The sequence below is a fragment of the Odontesthes bonariensis genome, chromosome 5 (genome assembly GCF_027942865.1).
Source record: "Odontesthes bonariensis isolate fOdoBon6 chromosome 5, fOdoBon6.hap1, whole genome shotgun sequence".
Lineage (NCBI taxonomy): Eukaryota > Metazoa > Chordata > Actinopteri > Atheriniformes > Atherinopsidae > Odontesthes > Odontesthes bonariensis.
Window position 1 is genome coordinate 34041841 of NC_134510.1, and position 19309 is coordinate 34061149.

At 41.1% G+C, this 19309-nt stretch overlaps 1 protein-coding gene and 1 long non-coding RNA gene across 2 annotated transcripts in view; both read right to left on the bottom strand.

The window, feature by feature from the left end:
- Window positions 1-234: 234 nt before the first annotated feature.
- LOC142380383 (uncharacterized) overlaps window positions 235-19309 on the bottom strand; it is a 29908-nt gene continuing 10833 nt past the window's right edge. Inside the window, exons 5-9 of the mRNA XM_075466202.1 lie at window positions 6776-7070; window positions 6340-6494; window positions 1395-1689; window positions 965-1119; window positions 235-597 (exon numbers count right to left, since the gene is read on the bottom strand). Of these exons, the coding sequence (XP_075322317.1) occupies window positions 587-597; window positions 965-1119; window positions 1395-1689; window positions 6340-6494; window positions 6776-7070 (911 nt within the window). The 3' untranslated portion in view covers window positions 235-586. The remainder of the gene's footprint in view (window positions 598-964; window positions 1120-1394; window positions 1690-6339; window positions 6495-6775; window positions 7071-19309) is intronic.
- LOC142380385 (uncharacterized) lies at window positions 12108-15874 on the bottom strand. Its single transcript, XR_012769830.1, has 2 exons — window positions 13493-15874; window positions 12108-12949 (listed from the first exon to the last, which is right to left on the bottom strand). It is a non-coding gene; the product is annotated as an uncharacterized LOC142380385 (long non-coding RNA).

The following is a 19309-nucleotide window of genomic DNA, read 5'->3' on the forward strand; positions in this document are numbered from 1 at the left end:
CATCTCTGAATATCTGATGATTGTGAAAGAGGGCTGCAAAGCACCGGGTAACTGTCACTGAAATGCTGCTGACTGCGTGTGCAGTAAATTAGCTCGTGTGGATGCTTTCAGTGTAATCTGTTGGTTTCCTTAGCTAGGCTACTTTCTTTGAATTGGGTCTCACTGATTAGTTTATAACTTATTGTTAAAATGATTTACACAGATTTGCTGCAATGACAAAAGGGAAGACACAAATGCCTGTGTAAGATTTTTTTTATTTTTAAAGATTACAGTTTATTTCAGCAAAGAAGACAGTGTAGTTTGTAGCTACAGCCAGTGCTAATACAATTACCAGTTACTGAAGAGTGATCAGTAATCTGATGTCTTTGCATTCCTATTAATGTAACTAATTATTTTTTTTTTTTTTTTTTTTAATGATTTGCAAATGAATTAGAGTTTAAATGTAATCTAAGACAGAACCATACACCTCCACCTCGCACAGAGTTAGGTACTCCTTCCTGTCTGCCTGGAATGAATATGTTAACATCGCGGCCATCCATCCTGGTACACTGAAATTCAACGGTAGTACCTTTGGCGATGCTGCTGATTATGCCTTACCTGGTAGAAGAAATAGACATGACTTAGTAAGTGCTGGATAGGTTGACTAAAAAGATACACCTCATTTTCACCATTTGCATGTCCTTTATTTGACTTAGGCCAAGAGGAATGTTGGTATTTAAAGAGTTCTCTTTTTAGCAAGTTTCAAAAACACAAGAAAGAAAGTTTAATTAAAGTTATATTCCTTCTACTTTGCTCAATAGGACAAATATCTATCTTTTTATAGATAGATAGATAGATAGATAGATAGATAGATAGATAGATAGATAATAAAAAAGACTTTATTCATCCCCCGTGGGGGAAATTTAAAATTCAAATATATATATAAAACCTCTGATGAATTAAAAAGCATAGCTTAAATTCTTACCAGTTTGGGCATTAAAACCGTAGACCTCCACTTCACAGAGTGTTAGAACTTTGTTTGAACCAGGTATGACCACAATCACATAACGTCCCTCCACCGCATCAGATAAAGTTATAGTGTGTGTTCCCCCATCAGGAATTCCTGCAACTGTAGCAACCCTAGAAGAGAAGAAGCATCTCATCAGTGACGTTTATGATCTGCTTGGAGGATTCTCAGTGGCAGGGTTGTGTCAGGTTAAGGGACGTAATTGTTATGACTTGATTTAAAGGTCAGATTCTCAAAACCTGTTGTGACATATTGGACAGTATTTCTATAAACTAAAATAATTCACAAAGGGAGAGATCAAATGTGGTTATTAGCATTGCAGAAAAATAGAAAACTAAAGGTGCTCCAGTCAGTCACTGTCACAATGTAACTGTTAATGTTCACTCACCGTGGGCTGTCTGGACCATTGTAATCTTTAGAGCTGCCAATGTGAATCTCTGCCCCAGCAATCCTGGTTCCGCAACAATCTCCTCTGTTGGTTATCTTGATGGAAGTGATTACATAGGACTCCAGCAGGTCCACTCTCCACCAGGGACTGGTTTGCTGAACGGTGTGAGTGCATGATCCGGAGTCAAAGTTAGAATTTTGGTTTCCATCGATAGCATTGTAGGCAGCCGCGAATACATCCCAGTCTCCCCTGTAGCGTTGAGACTGAGTGGCTTTACCACGCAAAGCCAAATTTGCTAGAAAAAAAAGCATGTTTTATTGTTTTTTTGTGCTGGTTTTTCATAGGATAGGCGAGGCAAGGCAAGGCAAGGCAAGGCAATTTATAGAGCAAAATTCGAACACAAGGCAATTCAAAGTGCTTCACAGCTACATAAAAATCACAAGAAGGCAATAAAATCATTAAAACGAAATAATAATAAAAATAATACTAAAAAAAAAAAAGAAATTTCAATTTTTTTAAAAACCCATTAAAAAAAATCATTAATGAATTAATTTAAAAGTGAAGAGTGCAGATAAAATACTTTCAGGTGTCATATGCACAGCTAAATAGAACAGTTTTCAGCCTGGATTTAAACATTGTCAGAGTTGAGGCCTGTCACATCTTCTGGAAGACTGTTCCAGACTTTAGGAGCGTAAAACTGAAACGCAGCCTCACCTTGTGTAGTCCTGACTCTGGGCACCAGCAGGAGACCCCTCCCTGAGGTTCGGATACAGTTTTATGTATTTTTTTTTCCTTTTTTGATGTTACAACGTGTTCAGTGTGAAAAATCAACAAAAATAATCAAAACTGGTGAAGTGAAATGGGGGTGAATGCAAAAGGGATCCACTTGAAAAATGTTCACTACACTTTTAGCTTCCGTTGAAGCTAAAATATTGTTGAGTAATGCCACTGCTCGTGTGAGGTGTTCAGCGGACTGCGGTCATACCATCTGCGCTTCGGAAAGGCACGGTCGGGCCATCTACACTTAAAAACCAAGAGTGCATCTACAATATTTTAGCTTCAACGGAGACGATCAGGACCCTGTTAAATGCTACAACGCTTGGGCAGCAACCGATCACTTCAACTCCAGCTCCGGACTCGGTGGATAGCCGCTTAGCATCTCTTTTTCCGTCCCGCCAGCGCAGCATGCCTTTGCCAGCTGCAGCTGCAGTGTGAAGGGAATGTGCCCCTCACTATCAAGCCCAACAGTGCTTCGGTGCATGGATAACTGAATATACCATACCATACCATATCAACTTTATTTATAAAGCACTTAAAACACCCACGGGACCAAAGTGCTATACACAATCATAAAATAAAAGGGTCAAATATAAAAGCAGTACTTAAGCCTGGTTTATAGTCGGTAACGCAAGACGCAACGCAAGACGCAAGCAGCAACGCAAGCCCTTGCGTGGTTGCAAGCCCCCCCTTGCGTGCTTGCGTGTGTCACCTCAATTTTCTAAACTTCACGCAAGACGCAAGCGCAAGCCACTGGCTGTGGTCGAAACCGCCTACTACTTGATCGATCTGACAGTATGCAGAGCGTTTACACACAGTGCACTTCACTCCTGCCCAAGCCGAAATCTATAGGCTAAACTCTGTAAATATATAACTTTAGCAAAATTTGAAACATTTTCAGGCGAGAAAGTAGTCGTTTAGACCCCCAAGGTGTTGAAAATCTGACAAAATACCGGCTGTTTACAAGAAGAAGAAGCATGAATCTATGGAAGAGAGACTTGCCAAAGAGTCGGTGAATTTCCTTTCATCGTAGTAGGCTTGTCATTGAAAAAACCCGCTACTCCACCTACTGTCCTGGCGGTGAATCGCCATGCAGCACAAGCAACCGCCGACGAAGCAAAATTAAGTATAAACGTCTCGAGCCATTAACATACGCGCAAGACGCAAGCGCAAGGGCAGTTAAAAGAAGTATAACTCAGCCTTAAAGTAATTAAAATGTAAACACAATAAAACAAAGTCAAACATCTCAGATTGTGCCAAAAGCCAAAGAAAAAAGATGGGTCTTAAGTTGGGCTTTAAAAACAACAAGTGAAGAGGCCTGTCTTATGTCCAAAGGAAGGTTATTCCATAGCTTGGAAGCTGCCACAGAAAAAGCACGGTCCCCTCTGAGCTTGCGCTTTGTCTTCGGGACCCTGAGAAACAACTGGTCAGCTGACCTGAGAGAACGGGAGGGTGTGTAGGAATGTAGCAGCTCAGACAGGTAAGGAGGGGCAAGGCCACTAAGAGCTTTAAAAGCAAATAAAAGGATTTTAAAATGAATCCTAAAATATACTGGCAACCAGTGTAAAGAAACTAAAACAGGGGAAATATGGTCAAATTTTCGTGTACCTGTTAAAAGTCGTTTCTGAACCCTCTGAAGCTGGGCAATGCATGAATCACTGACGCCTATATATAGTGCATTACAGTAATCCAGCCGTGAGGTCACAAATGCATGGATTGCTGTTTCAAAGTGCTGTCTAGGAAGAATGGGTTTAACTTTGGCTAGCTGCCTTAAGTGAAAAAAGCTGGATTTTACAACAGCTCTAATGTGAGCTTCCAGCTTAAGACCAGCATCCATCTTGACCCATAAATTTTTAACTGTATTGTATCAGTAACTGAAGTGTGTTGATGATGTCTCTATTATTAGGATCATCTCTAGACATAGCAGCAATGAATGATGACAATGATCGTACAGAATCCGGAACAGGGTCTCCGTTGAAGCCAAAATAAAGTTGAGTAATGCCGCTGCTTGTGTGAGGTATTCAGCGGGTAGCTGAGCATTATTTTATTTCGTAAAATACCGGCCGGAGATTGCACAAAACGCCCGAAGCTAACAAGAATGACTTCTGTTTTTTTTAAAAAACTTCTGTTTCAACTACAACTCCCGGTTTAATAAAATGCCTTCCGTTTCCAACTGAAATCCACAAATATTTGACTAGTGTATATGAGAGGTTTTACTAGTGTATATGAGAGGTTTTACTAGTGTGTATGAGAGGTTTTACTAGTGTGTATGAGAGGTTTTACTAGTGTGTAGGAGAGGTTTGACCAGTGTGTATGAGAGGTTTTTACTAGTATATATGAAAGGTAAAGCTTTTCACTAGTTAATATGAAAGCTTTTCAATAGTGTGTATAAGAGCTTTTGAGTAGGTTATATAAGAGGGAAATGTTTTCACTAGTTTATGTGACAGCTTTTCAGTAGTGTTTGTGCAAGGTTTTGAGTATAGTATGTGGAAGAGTTTAATTTCATATGTGTATATGGAAGTTAATTCTGATTTATGTCCTTTGTGGCACCTCATAATAAATGCCCTGGTTTTATTTGAATTGAATCATTTTGGCAAGGGCTGCATGGTGGTGTGGTGGTTAGCACCGTCACCTCACAGCCTCTCGCCCGATGACCGCTGGGATAGGGTCCAGCCCCCCCCGCGATCAAACCGATGAATTCAGCGAATATAGAAAATGGATGGATGGATGAATTTTGCAAGCCTTTGCAGACTTTGTTTACTCTTTAAATTGTCAGAGGGTATTCACAATTTAGATTCATATTAGCACAGCCTTGCAAACTTCCGCTAAACATCCATCCATCCATCCATTTATCCATTTTCTATATCCGCTGAATCTGTCGGTCGGGTTGCGAGGGGGCTGGAACCTGTCCCAGCGGTCATCGGGCGAGAGGCAGGGTACACCCTCGACAGGTCGCCAGTCCATCACAGGGCCACACGGAGACAAACGAGACAAAAAAAACCACACACACACTCACACTTACTCCTAAGGACAATTTTAGGCTACGGCTACACGAAAACGTTTTTCACTGTAAACGATACTTTTTCTTATCATTTGGCTGTCGCGGCCACACAGAGCCGGCGTTCCCACTACCCCAAAACGATAGTTTTTGAGAACTGGTTCCAGAGTGGGAAGATTTGAAAACGGTGTCGTTTCGTTTCCATTGTTACAGCGAAAACGGATTTGTTTACATTGCGCCATAGCCACATGGCTAACGCCAGTGACGTATACACATACGTCAGTGACCAGAACAAATAGCGGCTTCCATTCAAAATCCGGAAGAAGAAGACAACACAACAAGGACAGACAGCGATCATCATGGACCCCACAACATTGATAGCAGCACTGCAGACACTACAGCGGCGTTGTTGAAGGAACAACGTGAGCTTCGCGCTGGTAGAAGTAGGGGCGTATACGCATGCGCATTGCTTCTTCTATTGTTCTGGTGTAACCGGTGCGGGTGGCTTTCAGCGCACCTAGAGGTGTTTCGTGTGTACTGCATCGTTTCATCGTTTTTCATCGTTTTCGTCTGGACCTGTCTTTACAGCAGCGTTGCCGTATGGCCGCAATAATTTTCGTACCCGTTTAAAAAAAAAAAAAACTTGTTTCGTTTTCGTGTAGCCGTAGCCTTAGAGACACCAATTAACCTAACATGCATGTTTTTGGACAGTGGGAGGAAACCGGATTACCCGGAGAGAACCTTCTCTAAACATAATTATTGAAGATCATCCAGATCTTGTACTTTAAAAGTGTTTTTGACTCAAATGCATCAAGTTCTCGCCTTGTTAACTCTGCACCTTAATTAAGTGGAAAGGTTACCCCCATGATCACGAAAGCTTTGCTAATAGGGGCATTAGACCCTGGTAGGGTCGTCCAAGGCAAATAAGTGTCAGGGGAGGTGTAAGATTGAGAGCGGTTCAAAGACCTTAATGGAGAGGGTTAGATGGTGATAGATGGGTGGATGAAGTTATTTTAATAATGAGTTATATTGTTCATTGTTAAAATGTGATGCATGCTTTGTGGAAATTATATAATTGCAGTCCTCCAGCTGGTATATTGTTAATATTGTTAATGGTATATTATTTAACACAACTTCTGATGAATTAAAAAGCATAGCTTAAATTCTTACCAGTTGGGGCTTGATAACCGTAGACCTCCACTTCACAGAGTGTTAGAACTTTGTTTGAACCAGGTATGACCACAGTCACATAACGTCCCTCCACCACATCAGAGAAAGTTATAGTGTGTGTTCCCCCATCAGGAATTCCTGCAACTGTAGCAACCCTAGAAGAGAAGAAGCATCTCAGTGACGTTTATGATCTACTTGGAGGATTCTCAGTGGCAGGGTTGTGTCAGGTTAAGGGACGTAATTGTTGTGACTGGATTTAAAGGTCAGATTTTTAAAACCTGTTGTGACATATTGGACAATATTTCTATAAACTGAAATAATTCACAAAAGGAGAGATCAAAGGGGGGAAATGTGGTGATTAGCATTGCAGAAAAATAGAAAACTAAAGGTGCTCCAGTCAGTCACTGTCACAATGTAACTGTTAATGTTCACTCACTGTTGGCTGTCTGGATCATTGTAATCTTTAGAGCTGCCAACGTAAATCTCTGCCCCAGCAATCTTGTTTCCGCAACAATCTCCTCTGTTGGTTATTTTGATGGCAGTGATTACATAGGACTCCAGCAGGTCCACTCTCCACCAGGGATTGGTTTGCTCAGCGGTGTGAGTGCATGATCCGTGGTCAAAGTTAGAATTTTGGTTTCCATCGATAGCATTGTAGGCAGCCCCGTATACATCCCAGTCTCCCTTGTAGCGTTGAGACTGAGTGGCTTTACCACGCAACGCCAAATTTGCTGGAAAAAAAGCATGTTTTATTATTTATTTTATTTAATTTTGCTGTTTTTTCATAGGATACAGTTTGTCCTTTTTCCTTATTTTGGTGTTACAACCTGTAATTCAGTGTGAAACATTAGCAAAAACAATCAGAACTGTTAAAGTGAAATGCGGGTGAGGGGTGGAAGTATTTTAAAATACTTAAAATAACAAAAAGTGATGCATGCATATGTGTTCACCCCATTTGCCATGAAGTCCCTAAATAAATAAATGAAAATAAGTAAGTAAAATAAGGTCCATATCCAAGGTGCGAGTGTCATGAACTGAGAGTACAATAGGCCTGTTCTGAAAGGAGTCTGGAACACCACAAATTAAGGCATCCCACCTAGTAAGTGACACCATGAAGACCAAGGAGCTCTTTTACAAATACAAGTACAAATTAGGGTTGGGTCAGAGGAAATCTATCAGAAACTCTGAAAATCTCACATTAGATCAATCATCCAAAAATGGAAAGAATATGGCACCAACAAGTATACCAAGAGACGGCCATCCACCAAAACTCTCAGACTGGGTAAGGAGGGCATTAGACATACTGCAAAGAGACCAAAGGTATCAAGGAGGGAGCTGGAAAGCTCCACAGAGGAGACTGGAGTATCTGTTCAGAATCGAAGGAATTATGGTGCAAAAAACAGGTGAATTCTTCTTGTTTCAGTCTTCCAGAGAGTTAAGATTGGCACTAACGCTCACTTTCCAGGAGGACAACGAACCTAAACACACTACAAATACAGTACTCGAGTGGATTAGGGTGAAACTTTAAAAAGCCCAGATCTCTGTTTGACTGAGAATCTGTGGCATGAAAAAAAGATTTCTGTACGACAGATGAACTTCAACAACTTGAAGGAGCTGGAGCAGTTTTGTTTTGAATAACGGGCAAAAATTCCAGTGGCTTGAACTGCCACGGTCATAGAGACAAACCCAAAGAGAGAAAAAAAGAATCTGGCTCATCTTTGTGAATTAGGCTTAAGAGACATGAATGGTTTTAAAAGGAAATATTATCACTATTTTATAGCATTTCTCGTGTTATTCATTACATTAAATTACATCTGTTGTTAGTAAAATTATCAATGTTCAATGTGTTTTCAAAGATTGAATTGTATAGTTAACACATAAACACAAGTATTTTCATACTTACGGTAATCGTACGCTGAGTACATTGGCAACAAGAAGAACAAATAAAATATCGAGTGCTCCATAATTCTGGTTAAAACAAACAAAACAGAAACTAATTGATATTTAAAATCAGAATAAACATCAGGCTTTCCTTTAAAACAGAGAAAATAACACTGATTGTTTCCTGCTCTGAGCATACATATGGTTGATAATATAGTTATTTTTGAGCTGCTGATAGTTTTTCCTCTGAAAATGGAGCGTTTTTTAGGAGTAAAGATAAATTAATGTCAAAATCGGTCAAGAATTCCTTTACTCAAAGATATACTGATCAAATAATTCTGACAAATGTGTCAAATGAAATGCTTACCCTGATTTCTTGGTGGACAGATGTTGTGTCAATGGGGTTGAAGGATTCAACAGAAAGCTTCTGTAAAGATGATCACCGATTCTTTAAATATTGTGGAATTTCTCGTGTCTTCATGTCTCTATCCAATCACATCACAGAGTATAGTCTACTCCTCCTGTGTCAAGTATTTTGTTTAATGTTTCCTCCAGCTAAACTCAGACAATACTGAAATCATTGTCTGTGGCCCACAGAAACAACGAGGAAGTGTTATCAGACTCTCTCTCTAAAACCTAACTATCAAGTTAGAAATCTCTGGATAATGTTGGACTCAGACCTGAACTTTAACAGCCACATTAAATCTGTAACATCAGCAGCTTTTTACCATCTAAAAAACATTGCCAGAATCAAAGGAATAGTGTCTAAACCAGACTTAGAAAGGCTAATCCATGTGTTTGTCTCCAGCAGGTTAGACTACTGTAACGGCCTGCTCACTGGGCTCTAAACGGGCTATAAGACAGCTGCAGTACATCCAGAACGCTGCTGCTCGAGTCCTGACTAGAACCAGGAAATACGACCATATTAGTCCAGTGCTCAGGTCTCTGCACTGGCTTCCTGTCGCTCAGAGAATAGACTTTAAAACAGCTCTGCTTGTGTACAAGTCTCTTCATGGTCAAGCGCCAAAGTACATCTCTGACATGTTAGAGCCATATGAACCAACTCGGGCTCTGAGAACCTCAGGGAGGGGTCTCCTGCTGGTGCCCAGAGTCAGGACTAAACAAGGTGAGGCTGCGTTTCAGTTTTACGCTCCTAAAATCTGGAACAGTCTTCCAGGAGATGTGAGACAGGCCTCAACTCTGACAATGTTTAAATCCAGGCTGAAAACAGTTCTGTTTAGCTGTGCATATGACACCTGAAAGTATTTTATCTGCACTTTTCACTTTTCAATTACTTAATGATTATTTTAATGGGTTTTTTATTTCTTTATTTAATTTTTTATTTCTTTTTCATGATTGTATTGCCTTCTTGTGATTTTATGTAGCTGTGAAGCACTTTGAATTGCATTGTGTATGAATTGTGCTCTATAAATAAAATTGCCTTGCCTTGCCTATGTGGAGGTTAAATGCTCCAAGATGATGCAGAATACAGCAGGTACAGCTGATGGATGAATTCAGCTTGTTTTTCATGTTTAAAGCCTACGTGCTGTTCAACTCTTGAACGACTGCATGTCTTTTATTCTGTGTGATATAGCTGGGTTGACATATGCTATTCTGGGAGTGGCCTGCCGGCTCCACCAGTCTTTGACCAGACGATAGAGATGACCTGTCTGATAAGACGCCACCTGAGGGGATGCGACAACACCACCAACGTGTGGCAGAACCAGACTCAGGATCTACACTACCTACCGGCAATATGCTATGTGAGCTAGCTAACCACGCTCGCTATGCTATACGCAATATTTGCTATTTCGCTATGCTATATTACAAACTTAAAAGTTAAATCATAGAGACAGATTCACCCGCTTTCCATCTGCATAAACAAACCCATATTAACAGTTTTAACAGTTTACTAGTGATGTTACCTCCAACACCGAAGCTCCGAAGCACGCTTCAAACTCGACAGGGTAGTTATGGTGAAGCAGTGGGCCGGAGCTTGCTTCATGTGACGTCACTGATGACGTTTGAACCACTTTACTGCTTCATTCAGACCGAGTCAGCTGACTGCTTCGAGTTGATGTGCGGAGCTTTGAACATTTTCCGCGATTCAGTGTATTCAAGATGGCTGAAGCCCCGGTTCATGTCCCCGTTCTACACGTATTATACGTTACGAACAGCTCTCATTTTTTGATATTCGGAGTTTTGGATTATTCTCTCATGGAGCAACCATCGAGGAAGCATTCTAAAGTGTGGGAATATGTCGACCCAAACAGTTCCTTCAGCACACCAGCCTCCTCTGTTCCCTGTGACAGAGTATTTTCCAAAGCTGGAGAAATTGACAAAAAAAAAAAGAAACCGTTTGAGTCCTTCTACTGTGCAAAAACTACTTTTCTTGAATAAAAACACCTGAAGTAACACAAGCACCCTCTTTATTACACCAAGCACACTCCCAAAGAAAATATGAATGACAAACCAAACATTTTCACATTGTTTTTAAATTATTATTCCATCCATCCATCTATCTTCTTCCGCTGGTCCGGGGATCGGGTCGCGGGGGCAGCAGCTTAAGCAAAGAGACCCAGACGTCCCTGTTCCCGGCCACTTCCTCCAGCTCTTCTGGGGGGACCCCGAGGCGTTCCCCCGCCAGAGATCCAACGTGTCCTGGGTCTTCCCCGGGGCCTCCTCCCAGTGGGTCGGGCCCGGAACACCTCACCAGGGAGGCGTCCAGGAGGCATCCTAACCAGGTGCCCGAGCCACCTGATCTGACTCCTCTCGATGCGGAGGAGCAGCGGTTCTAAAATCGAGAGCTTCGCCTTCTGGCTCAGCTCCTTCACCATGCCGGTGCAGAGCCCGCAGCACTGCAGATGGCGCACCGATCCGCCCGTCAACCTCCCACTCCATTCGTCCCTCACTCGTGAACAAGACCCAGAGTTGCTTAAACTCCTCCACTTGGGGAAGGATCTCATTCCCGACCCGGAGAGGGCAAATTATTATTTCATGGGTAAATTAATCAATCTTTAATGAGGTACTACAAACCTATGTACAAACCTACAAAATATATACAACACACATACATACATAAGTTTTATTATAATGTTATTATATGCATCACATTCGCAGGGCTTCATATGGTGCAACAATCGCTACGCCAGTAGATGTCACCCAAGGGAATTGAATGAAGCTTCGGGTAGTGAACCACTTTATGACACAATGGTTCAAAATGATTCAATGCTTCAAAAAGCCTCGTTTTGCCATCACTACAGTTTACTTACAGTGTACGATCTGCCGAAGGAGACGTTTCGCTGTTGCTTTCCAACTTCCAACTTCGAATGACGCTGTAACAAAGAATGGTACGGATCCGCCTAGTGTGCAGCGCTTCCGCTGTTTCATAGCACATTGTATGGGGGCGGGGCAAGTCGCTGGCCAATTCCGAATGCATCTGAAGCCGAGGTTTGACAAGATCGTGTACAATGTGCGGATCCACATATAGTCCGCAACAGGTCCGCTGATGAGATATAACACTGTGTGGAGGCGGGGCGAGCGGTTGATCAGGACGGCGGATCCGCCCCGGAGTCCACTGCTATCTGGGGAGCGCGTACGATGTGCGGATCCGCCTAGAGTCCGCAACAGGTCCGCTGATGAGATATAACACTGTGTGGAGGCGGGGCGAGCGGTTGATCAGGATGGCGGACCTGCCCGGCTTGAGGGCACTCAAGCACTCCACTGCTATCTGGGTTTGAAGAAGTTTTGAGAGGCTAAGTCCTGAGTCAAACTCTGGGCCAGACTGGGACGTTGTTTTCGTGACACTGGTTGGGGGCAGACTTTGTAGGAACGTGCATATTAGATTCGGTTCTTTTAGTAGGAGGCTCAAGAACGGACCGAAGTAATTCAAGTGAAAATGAAGTGTTTATTGGTAGTCACACATCAAAGCATATCAGCGCTGGGCTCAGTGGAACAGAGCTCCCGCAGGAAGTCTGTCAGACTGGCCATGATTTCCGGTTATCATGTTTATTTAAAGTGTCATAGGTTGGACTCACATTCGACCGAGTATGATTGGACATGAGTAGGTTCAACATGCTTCGTCATATTCTCTGGATCAGCCCAAAACAATGTGTGTGTGTGAATCTGCCCTTGCTTTCCCAGGCTTTCCTAATTGTTTTGTCTTTCTATTCCTGGATCACTTTAGGTCAAATGGAAAAGTACTGAGCCCTATTTCATTCATAATGTCTAAGAACAAAGCCAATTTTAACAATCCCCCTTTTGAAGTGATTTTATCATTTCAACTAATTCAGTCAAATAACTGAGGTAGGACTGTCATTTTCTGTATTGTGTCACATCTGTATTAGCAGTAGCAAGACTTTAGCAGCCACCCCCCAAACTGCAAGAGCCACTTACCTTTTAAGATGTAGCACAACCAGTTAGGAGATGTCTGTCATCCCCCTTTTGATGTGACTTCATGTGTTATTATGTAAGCTTATGTGAAAGCTGTTCATCATTGCAATTAAAGCAGCAAGCAAATCTTCATTGCACAGGCATGGAAATAGTAAACATAATTCTAATGCTTAAGCTACACCTTCAAATCCGGACTATTCCATCATTTTACTCTGAACAGAAACTCTTTCCGAGAGGGTTAAGACCTTCATAAGTCACTGATTATAACTCTGCAAATGAGCACATTTCTTAGAAAATAATAATTTGCTATATGTATTGTGTGTATGTGGCCCCGAACCTATAGCCTGACTACGTCATACTCACGATTCTAGTCAGAATGTGAGTCTGATACCGCTCAATAGAGATTTGGGTATGGGGCGTGTTTCAACCGAACCAGGAGAAAAAATGCCTCTTCGCTCAATTGGATAGACCTACAACCAATCAGAGCAACGTAGTATGTGACGTAGATTAAGCGACACACACTTGTTGTAGGAAGGACGGCAAAAACATATTTTCTATCGATAAAAGCCTTTATCGCGTTCCTCTGTTCGTCTTTCAAAATGAATGCAATGTGGAGATCCTGTAGAACAGACTCGATGCCAGAATCTACACGCCCTAGCTCTCCAGCGGCAGCCGTGTTCAGCTCTTTAGTGACGTAGTCGATAATGTCCCTGTTGATCATCTGTCCATCATCGTATAAAGCCCGCCCTGGCAATCTGATTGGTCCGACCAATTCTTGGTCGGGCATAATGATTTCCCAACTGAGCAGAGCCAGACCGAACTTCCAGACCAAAACTTTTATGGGCGGGGCTAAGTTCGGCTGGCACCCAGGCTACCGAACCTATCCTCTGTGTGGACTTTTTGTTCATAATGGCCTAAAATCTTATGTGGTTAGCAAGGCCTTGCTCCCCCATAAGTACCATAACAACACAACACTGATTTATCAACAAATTTCACATAATTTCTATTCTACTGACACTCAAACATTGCATAAGGCAATTAACATTACCAGCAGGTTCGTCCACCGTTTGCAGCGAATAGGAGCGAAAACCCGATGTATCCGGGAAAAATTCACCTATGGCCCCTAGTTGCACTTGGCGACCGACCAACTTATTACCGTTCTAAGTCTAAGGTCCCGCTCCAAACAGCCGAGTCACCCCACTGGCAATTGACATTCTAAAAATGATTCATTATCAGCCTTTAAGAGGAATTAGCTAAACACTTTAAAAAGTGAAACACAACAAATATAAATTTAACCAAGGCTCGATTATATGAGTATATTAGCCTCTTGAACAATTATGATTAACTTTTCTTTTAAATGATATATCTTTCTTAGATGACCACATGACGAGTCGTGTGGTCTCTTGTGGTCCAATCCTGTCGGTGCTCTGTTTTCCTCTTGGCTGATCCGGAGCTAATCTTGGAAGGAGAGGTCACCAGTACATCGCTTCCTTGAGGGATATTCAGCATCCCCTCCCTAACTAATTTTCTTTTGTGACAATTTCGTTGTATAGTTCTCCACCATCATCTTGGCATGATGGGAAAGGCCTCCCAGAACTCAAGCTTATGAGTCCTCCGGCCGTACGTCCTGTAGTGGTTCTGAATCTGTGGAATAATATTAGCAAATCTCGCAGTGCAGTAGTGCAAAATGTCATTTCCACTGTATTTCTATACTAGGGTATCTCTCTTTGATAGGTTCAATTTCAATGACCAATTCATTTTTCATTTATTTTTCATATGGACCCCAAACAAAACCAAAGTCAAAATAAACAAAACAAAAGAAAATCAAAGAAATAACAAAATAAACAGAACCCAAAACAAAACAACTGGCCAGTTGGTATAACCCTTGTTTTAAGGAACTAGAATAGTCATCAAGCTGCTTGCAGCCTTAATGAGAAATCCCGTGCCATCTCCTTATTTTGCTGTTTAAAAATTTAAATTATCTAGGGAACACATCCTCACGATCAACATCAACACAGTTGGTATAATCCTTCTTTATAGGACAACACCAGAATTCTCACCAAGTTGCTGTCCAGCATTCATGAGATCTTCTGTATTATCCATTTATTCTGCTGTGGAAAATCATTTAGACAGTTTTGGGATCATGACAACACACAAACAACACTCAACACCAGACACCACAGGTTAGGACAACAGATGACAACAAATGACAAACATATATCGCATTTCTGGGTTTGACCAAGCAACCCTCATGTCTTCATTTAGGCCTAAGTAAACAAACAGTGGTCTTCATATTATGAGTTTGATTCCATGTCTTCCTCTTCCAGGTCCGGGAAGTCTTAATGCAAAAGAAGACACAAACACACACAGAATTTTTGGGAAAACTTGAGAAGTTTGAATGATTAATTGTTAATTAATTGCCGAACTGCTCCACTGCAGTTTCTCCTCCTGTGTTGTTGTTTGCTGCAGGACAGAAATATTTGTGGTTAGATCTCATATTGGGAGCAGCACAGCATCAAGAAAGTAGACATTTTTCCAATGAAGAACTGATTAACTTGTTTAGGATAAATATTGTCTGTCCTCTCTGAATTCAGGTCAGAGCGTTAAAAAATAAAATTTCAGCATAACCTGCTTTATTCTTACTTGTTTGCTAGTAATAATGTTGTTTAATTTTTACAAGTGGCTGTGTTTTTTGATGCTGAGCCGTACACAGATAGTTCAGGATTAGCATTAAGTTTTTTCCGGTTCTAATTGAATCAGAAACACCTCCTGTGGTATTAACGGGGTGACATCAGAGCTGTTTCTAACATCACATGATACCATAACATGTTTCCATACAGATATTAAAAGCCTAGGTTAATTTTATTTCTTTATTTATCCTAATTCATCCTTTATTTTTCTTTAAGGATCACATTGTGGCCCCTGCTTCCAGTATGTGTGGCGTGTGTGTGTGCGTGGCTTTATATGTGAGTGTGCATGTGTCTGTATGTGGCCTTTGGTTTCACTGCTTCGTTTGATCTGAAAGGTCTTTGTTCTATATTTTCTTGGGTTGATAAGTGCTATATAAACTGCTATATAAATAACGTCTGATTGATTGATCGATTTAGTGTAGTAGATTAAACACTTTCTGGTCATCTCTAATGGAACGTCTTCCGATGACCCAAAACACTTAATTACAGAACATTTCATTCATCCCATTCATATCCTTTTTCTTTCAACCACAGGCACTGACTCAGCACAGTTTGAATTTCCATCACGCCACCTATTGGTGTCCTTCTCCTCCCCCCTCAGGTAGCCCTTGTCCCCCAAGCCGTTAGTGCCCCCTTTGGGAACACCCCCTTTGGGATCTCCTCAGCCCCCACTCACCATGGCTGTCGCTTGGCAACCCAAATTTTCCACATTCACAAAATATCTCCTAGTGTCCCAAAGAAGCTATGGACAGGGTATTTTCTCCTCGTCCAGGCCTCATGTGGGACAACCTGAAAACATTCATATATTATATATCATATAGGTTCAATAATGCATAATATAATGCATACTAGGGATAGCTTCATCCAAAGTTAAGTCTGTGTCTGTATAGATTTTGTTTTGGCTCACCAAGCTGCACTCTGCTCACGGTTTTTAAATGCGCCTTAAAAACAAACCTTGACTTGCCTTGTTATGGCTCAGTCTTTGCTGCAGCTGTCCTTTCTGTATTCTTCCAATGGATTTAAATCTATTTGCTTTTTTTGTTAAGTTAGCATATGAATTATTTCATAGATCTGCTGCAGTTAACTAGTTAAATGATTTAGTTAAATAGTCAAATGGTTTAGTTTGAATCTAAATATTGGTGATAACTATTGAATATTGAATTGGTGACCTGAGGCAGAGGAAATTCCGAGCAGCTAAAATTTTAAAGTCAAGTTAATATCTCCTAATAAGAATAAAGGCTAAGCCTCAATAAATTTAACATGTTATCAAATTGTTTGACATCTGACTCTCTGGCCATGATATTAAATCCTAAATCCTGGTTGTTTAATCTGTGTCATATGGTCTGACTGCCTGATCTCAGTCCTGTTTCAGGTGGAATCATAACATTTCACTTTGTAGAACATTTTTTCAGATTATATTTTAATTAAAGGAGCAAATCTCCTAAACACTCTGCTTGTGTATTTGACTTTAGCTCTTTAAGAGAGCTGTTAAATCCTATTTCAGCAACAATTTGTATGAATGTCTCAAACACTGTTCTTCCTGGATTTATTGTGTTTTATCTCATCTCTGATTTTTTCATCGTAAAGCTGTTTTCAGTTTATCTACATACTTTGGTGTCTTTCCCAATCATATGCATTTTAAAATAAGACGGATGAATCAAAACTATTTGCTCTAATACAAATTAAACCTATATTATAAGCAGTATATCATTATAAACTCAGTCCAATGATCACCCAGAGTCTGTTTGGATTGTTCTCACTCTCAGGGCTGAATGAGAGAAAGAAAAGACAATCTTAGGGTGTGCGCATTTATGATAAAGAGAACAACTATAAAATTAACTTGGGAATATTATGGCTCAAAAAGCGTTTGAGGCTTTTCATTATTCATTATTTCCTGTAATGCTGCTGCACAGCTGATCTTTAGTTAGAAACTTCAGGCCTCAGGTCAAGCCTCCAAATCTGTAAATTTTTTCCTTACAGGTCTCTTATTAGTGCTTTGATGCTGAAAAAAAATTATTAACTTTTGTCAAACTTTGGGATCAAATATATCATATATCAACTCTTTCCTTCTGTACCCTGCATGTGCTTGATTCTTACTCTCGTTTGTTTTGAAAACATTTTGAACACACACACTCAGCCTCAGTGGAGCAAACTCACACTCTTTTTCTGCATTTCTCCAGTGCAATTTATCTGTCCCTCGTTTTTCTTCTCACCCCGGGACCATTTCTTCCATCTTTCATTCAATTTTTTTTTTTTTTGTGACATATTCACACCATAAAAATACTGTTTTCCCCAAACAAAGCGACCCGCATAGCACGCGCAGCCACTTGTTCTCCCCCCTTTTCACTATACCAAACCCCAATATTGAACAGAAACCACTCAAGATCTGCTGGCGCAGTCAAATTTCTTCGAGCGGCGAACCCCACCCCACAGTTGCATGAAAATGAAAAAATCTGACCCTGTGCCATGCAAGTATAAATTTATTCTTGTCAGACCGACTCTGTTTCGGGATTATAGACCGCTTCGCACTCCGGGAGACTCAATCCCTCATCCTAACTTTCGTCAGAGGAGAATCTTTCCGTGTCAGAATTAGACCACTAATTTTATTTATTTAGTTTACCCACATATTTGGGATTTTATAAACTACTTCGGCCACACTTAGCTATTAGTGCACGGAAAATAATTTTGAAGACAAGTTCCCCTATTGGGATATTCATTTATAAAATGAATTTATCTTGTCACTTTGTTCGAATTCACTTGTCAGGACCCTTATTTACTTTCCCTGTGTAAAAGTATGTGTTTAAACACTGGACGTGTTACTATTCAATGAAAACATCAGACAGTACATTATCACTTGGATCTACGATGACCAGAGGACAACTCAATTCAGACAACTTCATTTAGTTTACCCAATATGCAGAAATTTCACATTTAGTCATTAAGTGGTGTTCTGCTCACCTTTTTTCTTGGCGCCTGATTGTCTGAAAAAAGCTGTCTCTCCTATCACCTCGAGGCGTCCTCCCTCGCACGGGGTCAGTGTCACAACACGGTGGTCCTTTAGCCTTCCAACCTCGTGTCACGGCACCATTTATTAGATTCGGTTCTTTTAGTAGGAGGCTCAAGAACGGACCGAAGTAATTCAAGTGAAAATGAAGTGTTTATTGGTAGTCACACATCAAAGCATATCAGCGCTGGGCTCAGTGGAACAAAGCTCCCGCAGGAAGTCTGTCAGACTGGCCATGATTTCCGGTTATCATGTTTATTTAAAGTGTCATAGGTTGGACTCACATTCGACCGAGTATGATTGGACATGAGTAGGTTCAACATGCTTCGTCATATTCTCTGGATCAGCCCAAAACAATGTGTGTGTGTGAATCTGCCCTTGCTTTCCCAGGATTTCCTAATTGTTTTGTCTTTCTACTTCTGGATCAATTTAGGTCATATGGAAAAGTACTGAGCCCTATTTCATTCATAATGTCTAAGAACAAAGCCAATTTTAACATGCACGTAGGACGGGCTTCTTGCCAGTCGATAATCTCATACAGTTCGTCCAGCATCCTTGAGAGTAGTCTTTTTGGGTCTTTTTTTATCACTTTGCCTCTTCTTCTTTATTGTATTCATGTTGTGTTTCACCATAGTTTATAACAGATCTCCCTGAGTTTCTCTTCAAATAAAACACTTTGGTCCCATCTCTTTAAGCCTGGCGACGGGGTTGTGATGAGGACCAAGAAGGGGAACCATCAGGAGTGGTCAGAACCTTTCCAAGTGCTGCTCACCACCCAGGCTGCAGGGAAGGTTGCTGTGATAACCACCTGGTGCCGTGCCAGCGTTTGCAGGAAGGTCCTGAGTTAACAGACGACTCCTCCCCTGTGGCGCACCTGAAGAGGAATTTTTGGAATGAGCCTCACAGATTAAAGTTTTCTTCCTGATGAGGCTTTGACAAAAAATGCTGTTTACTTCCTTGAGCACAGATCGTCTCACTGGAAAACAAGTGGCTGGTTCCTCAA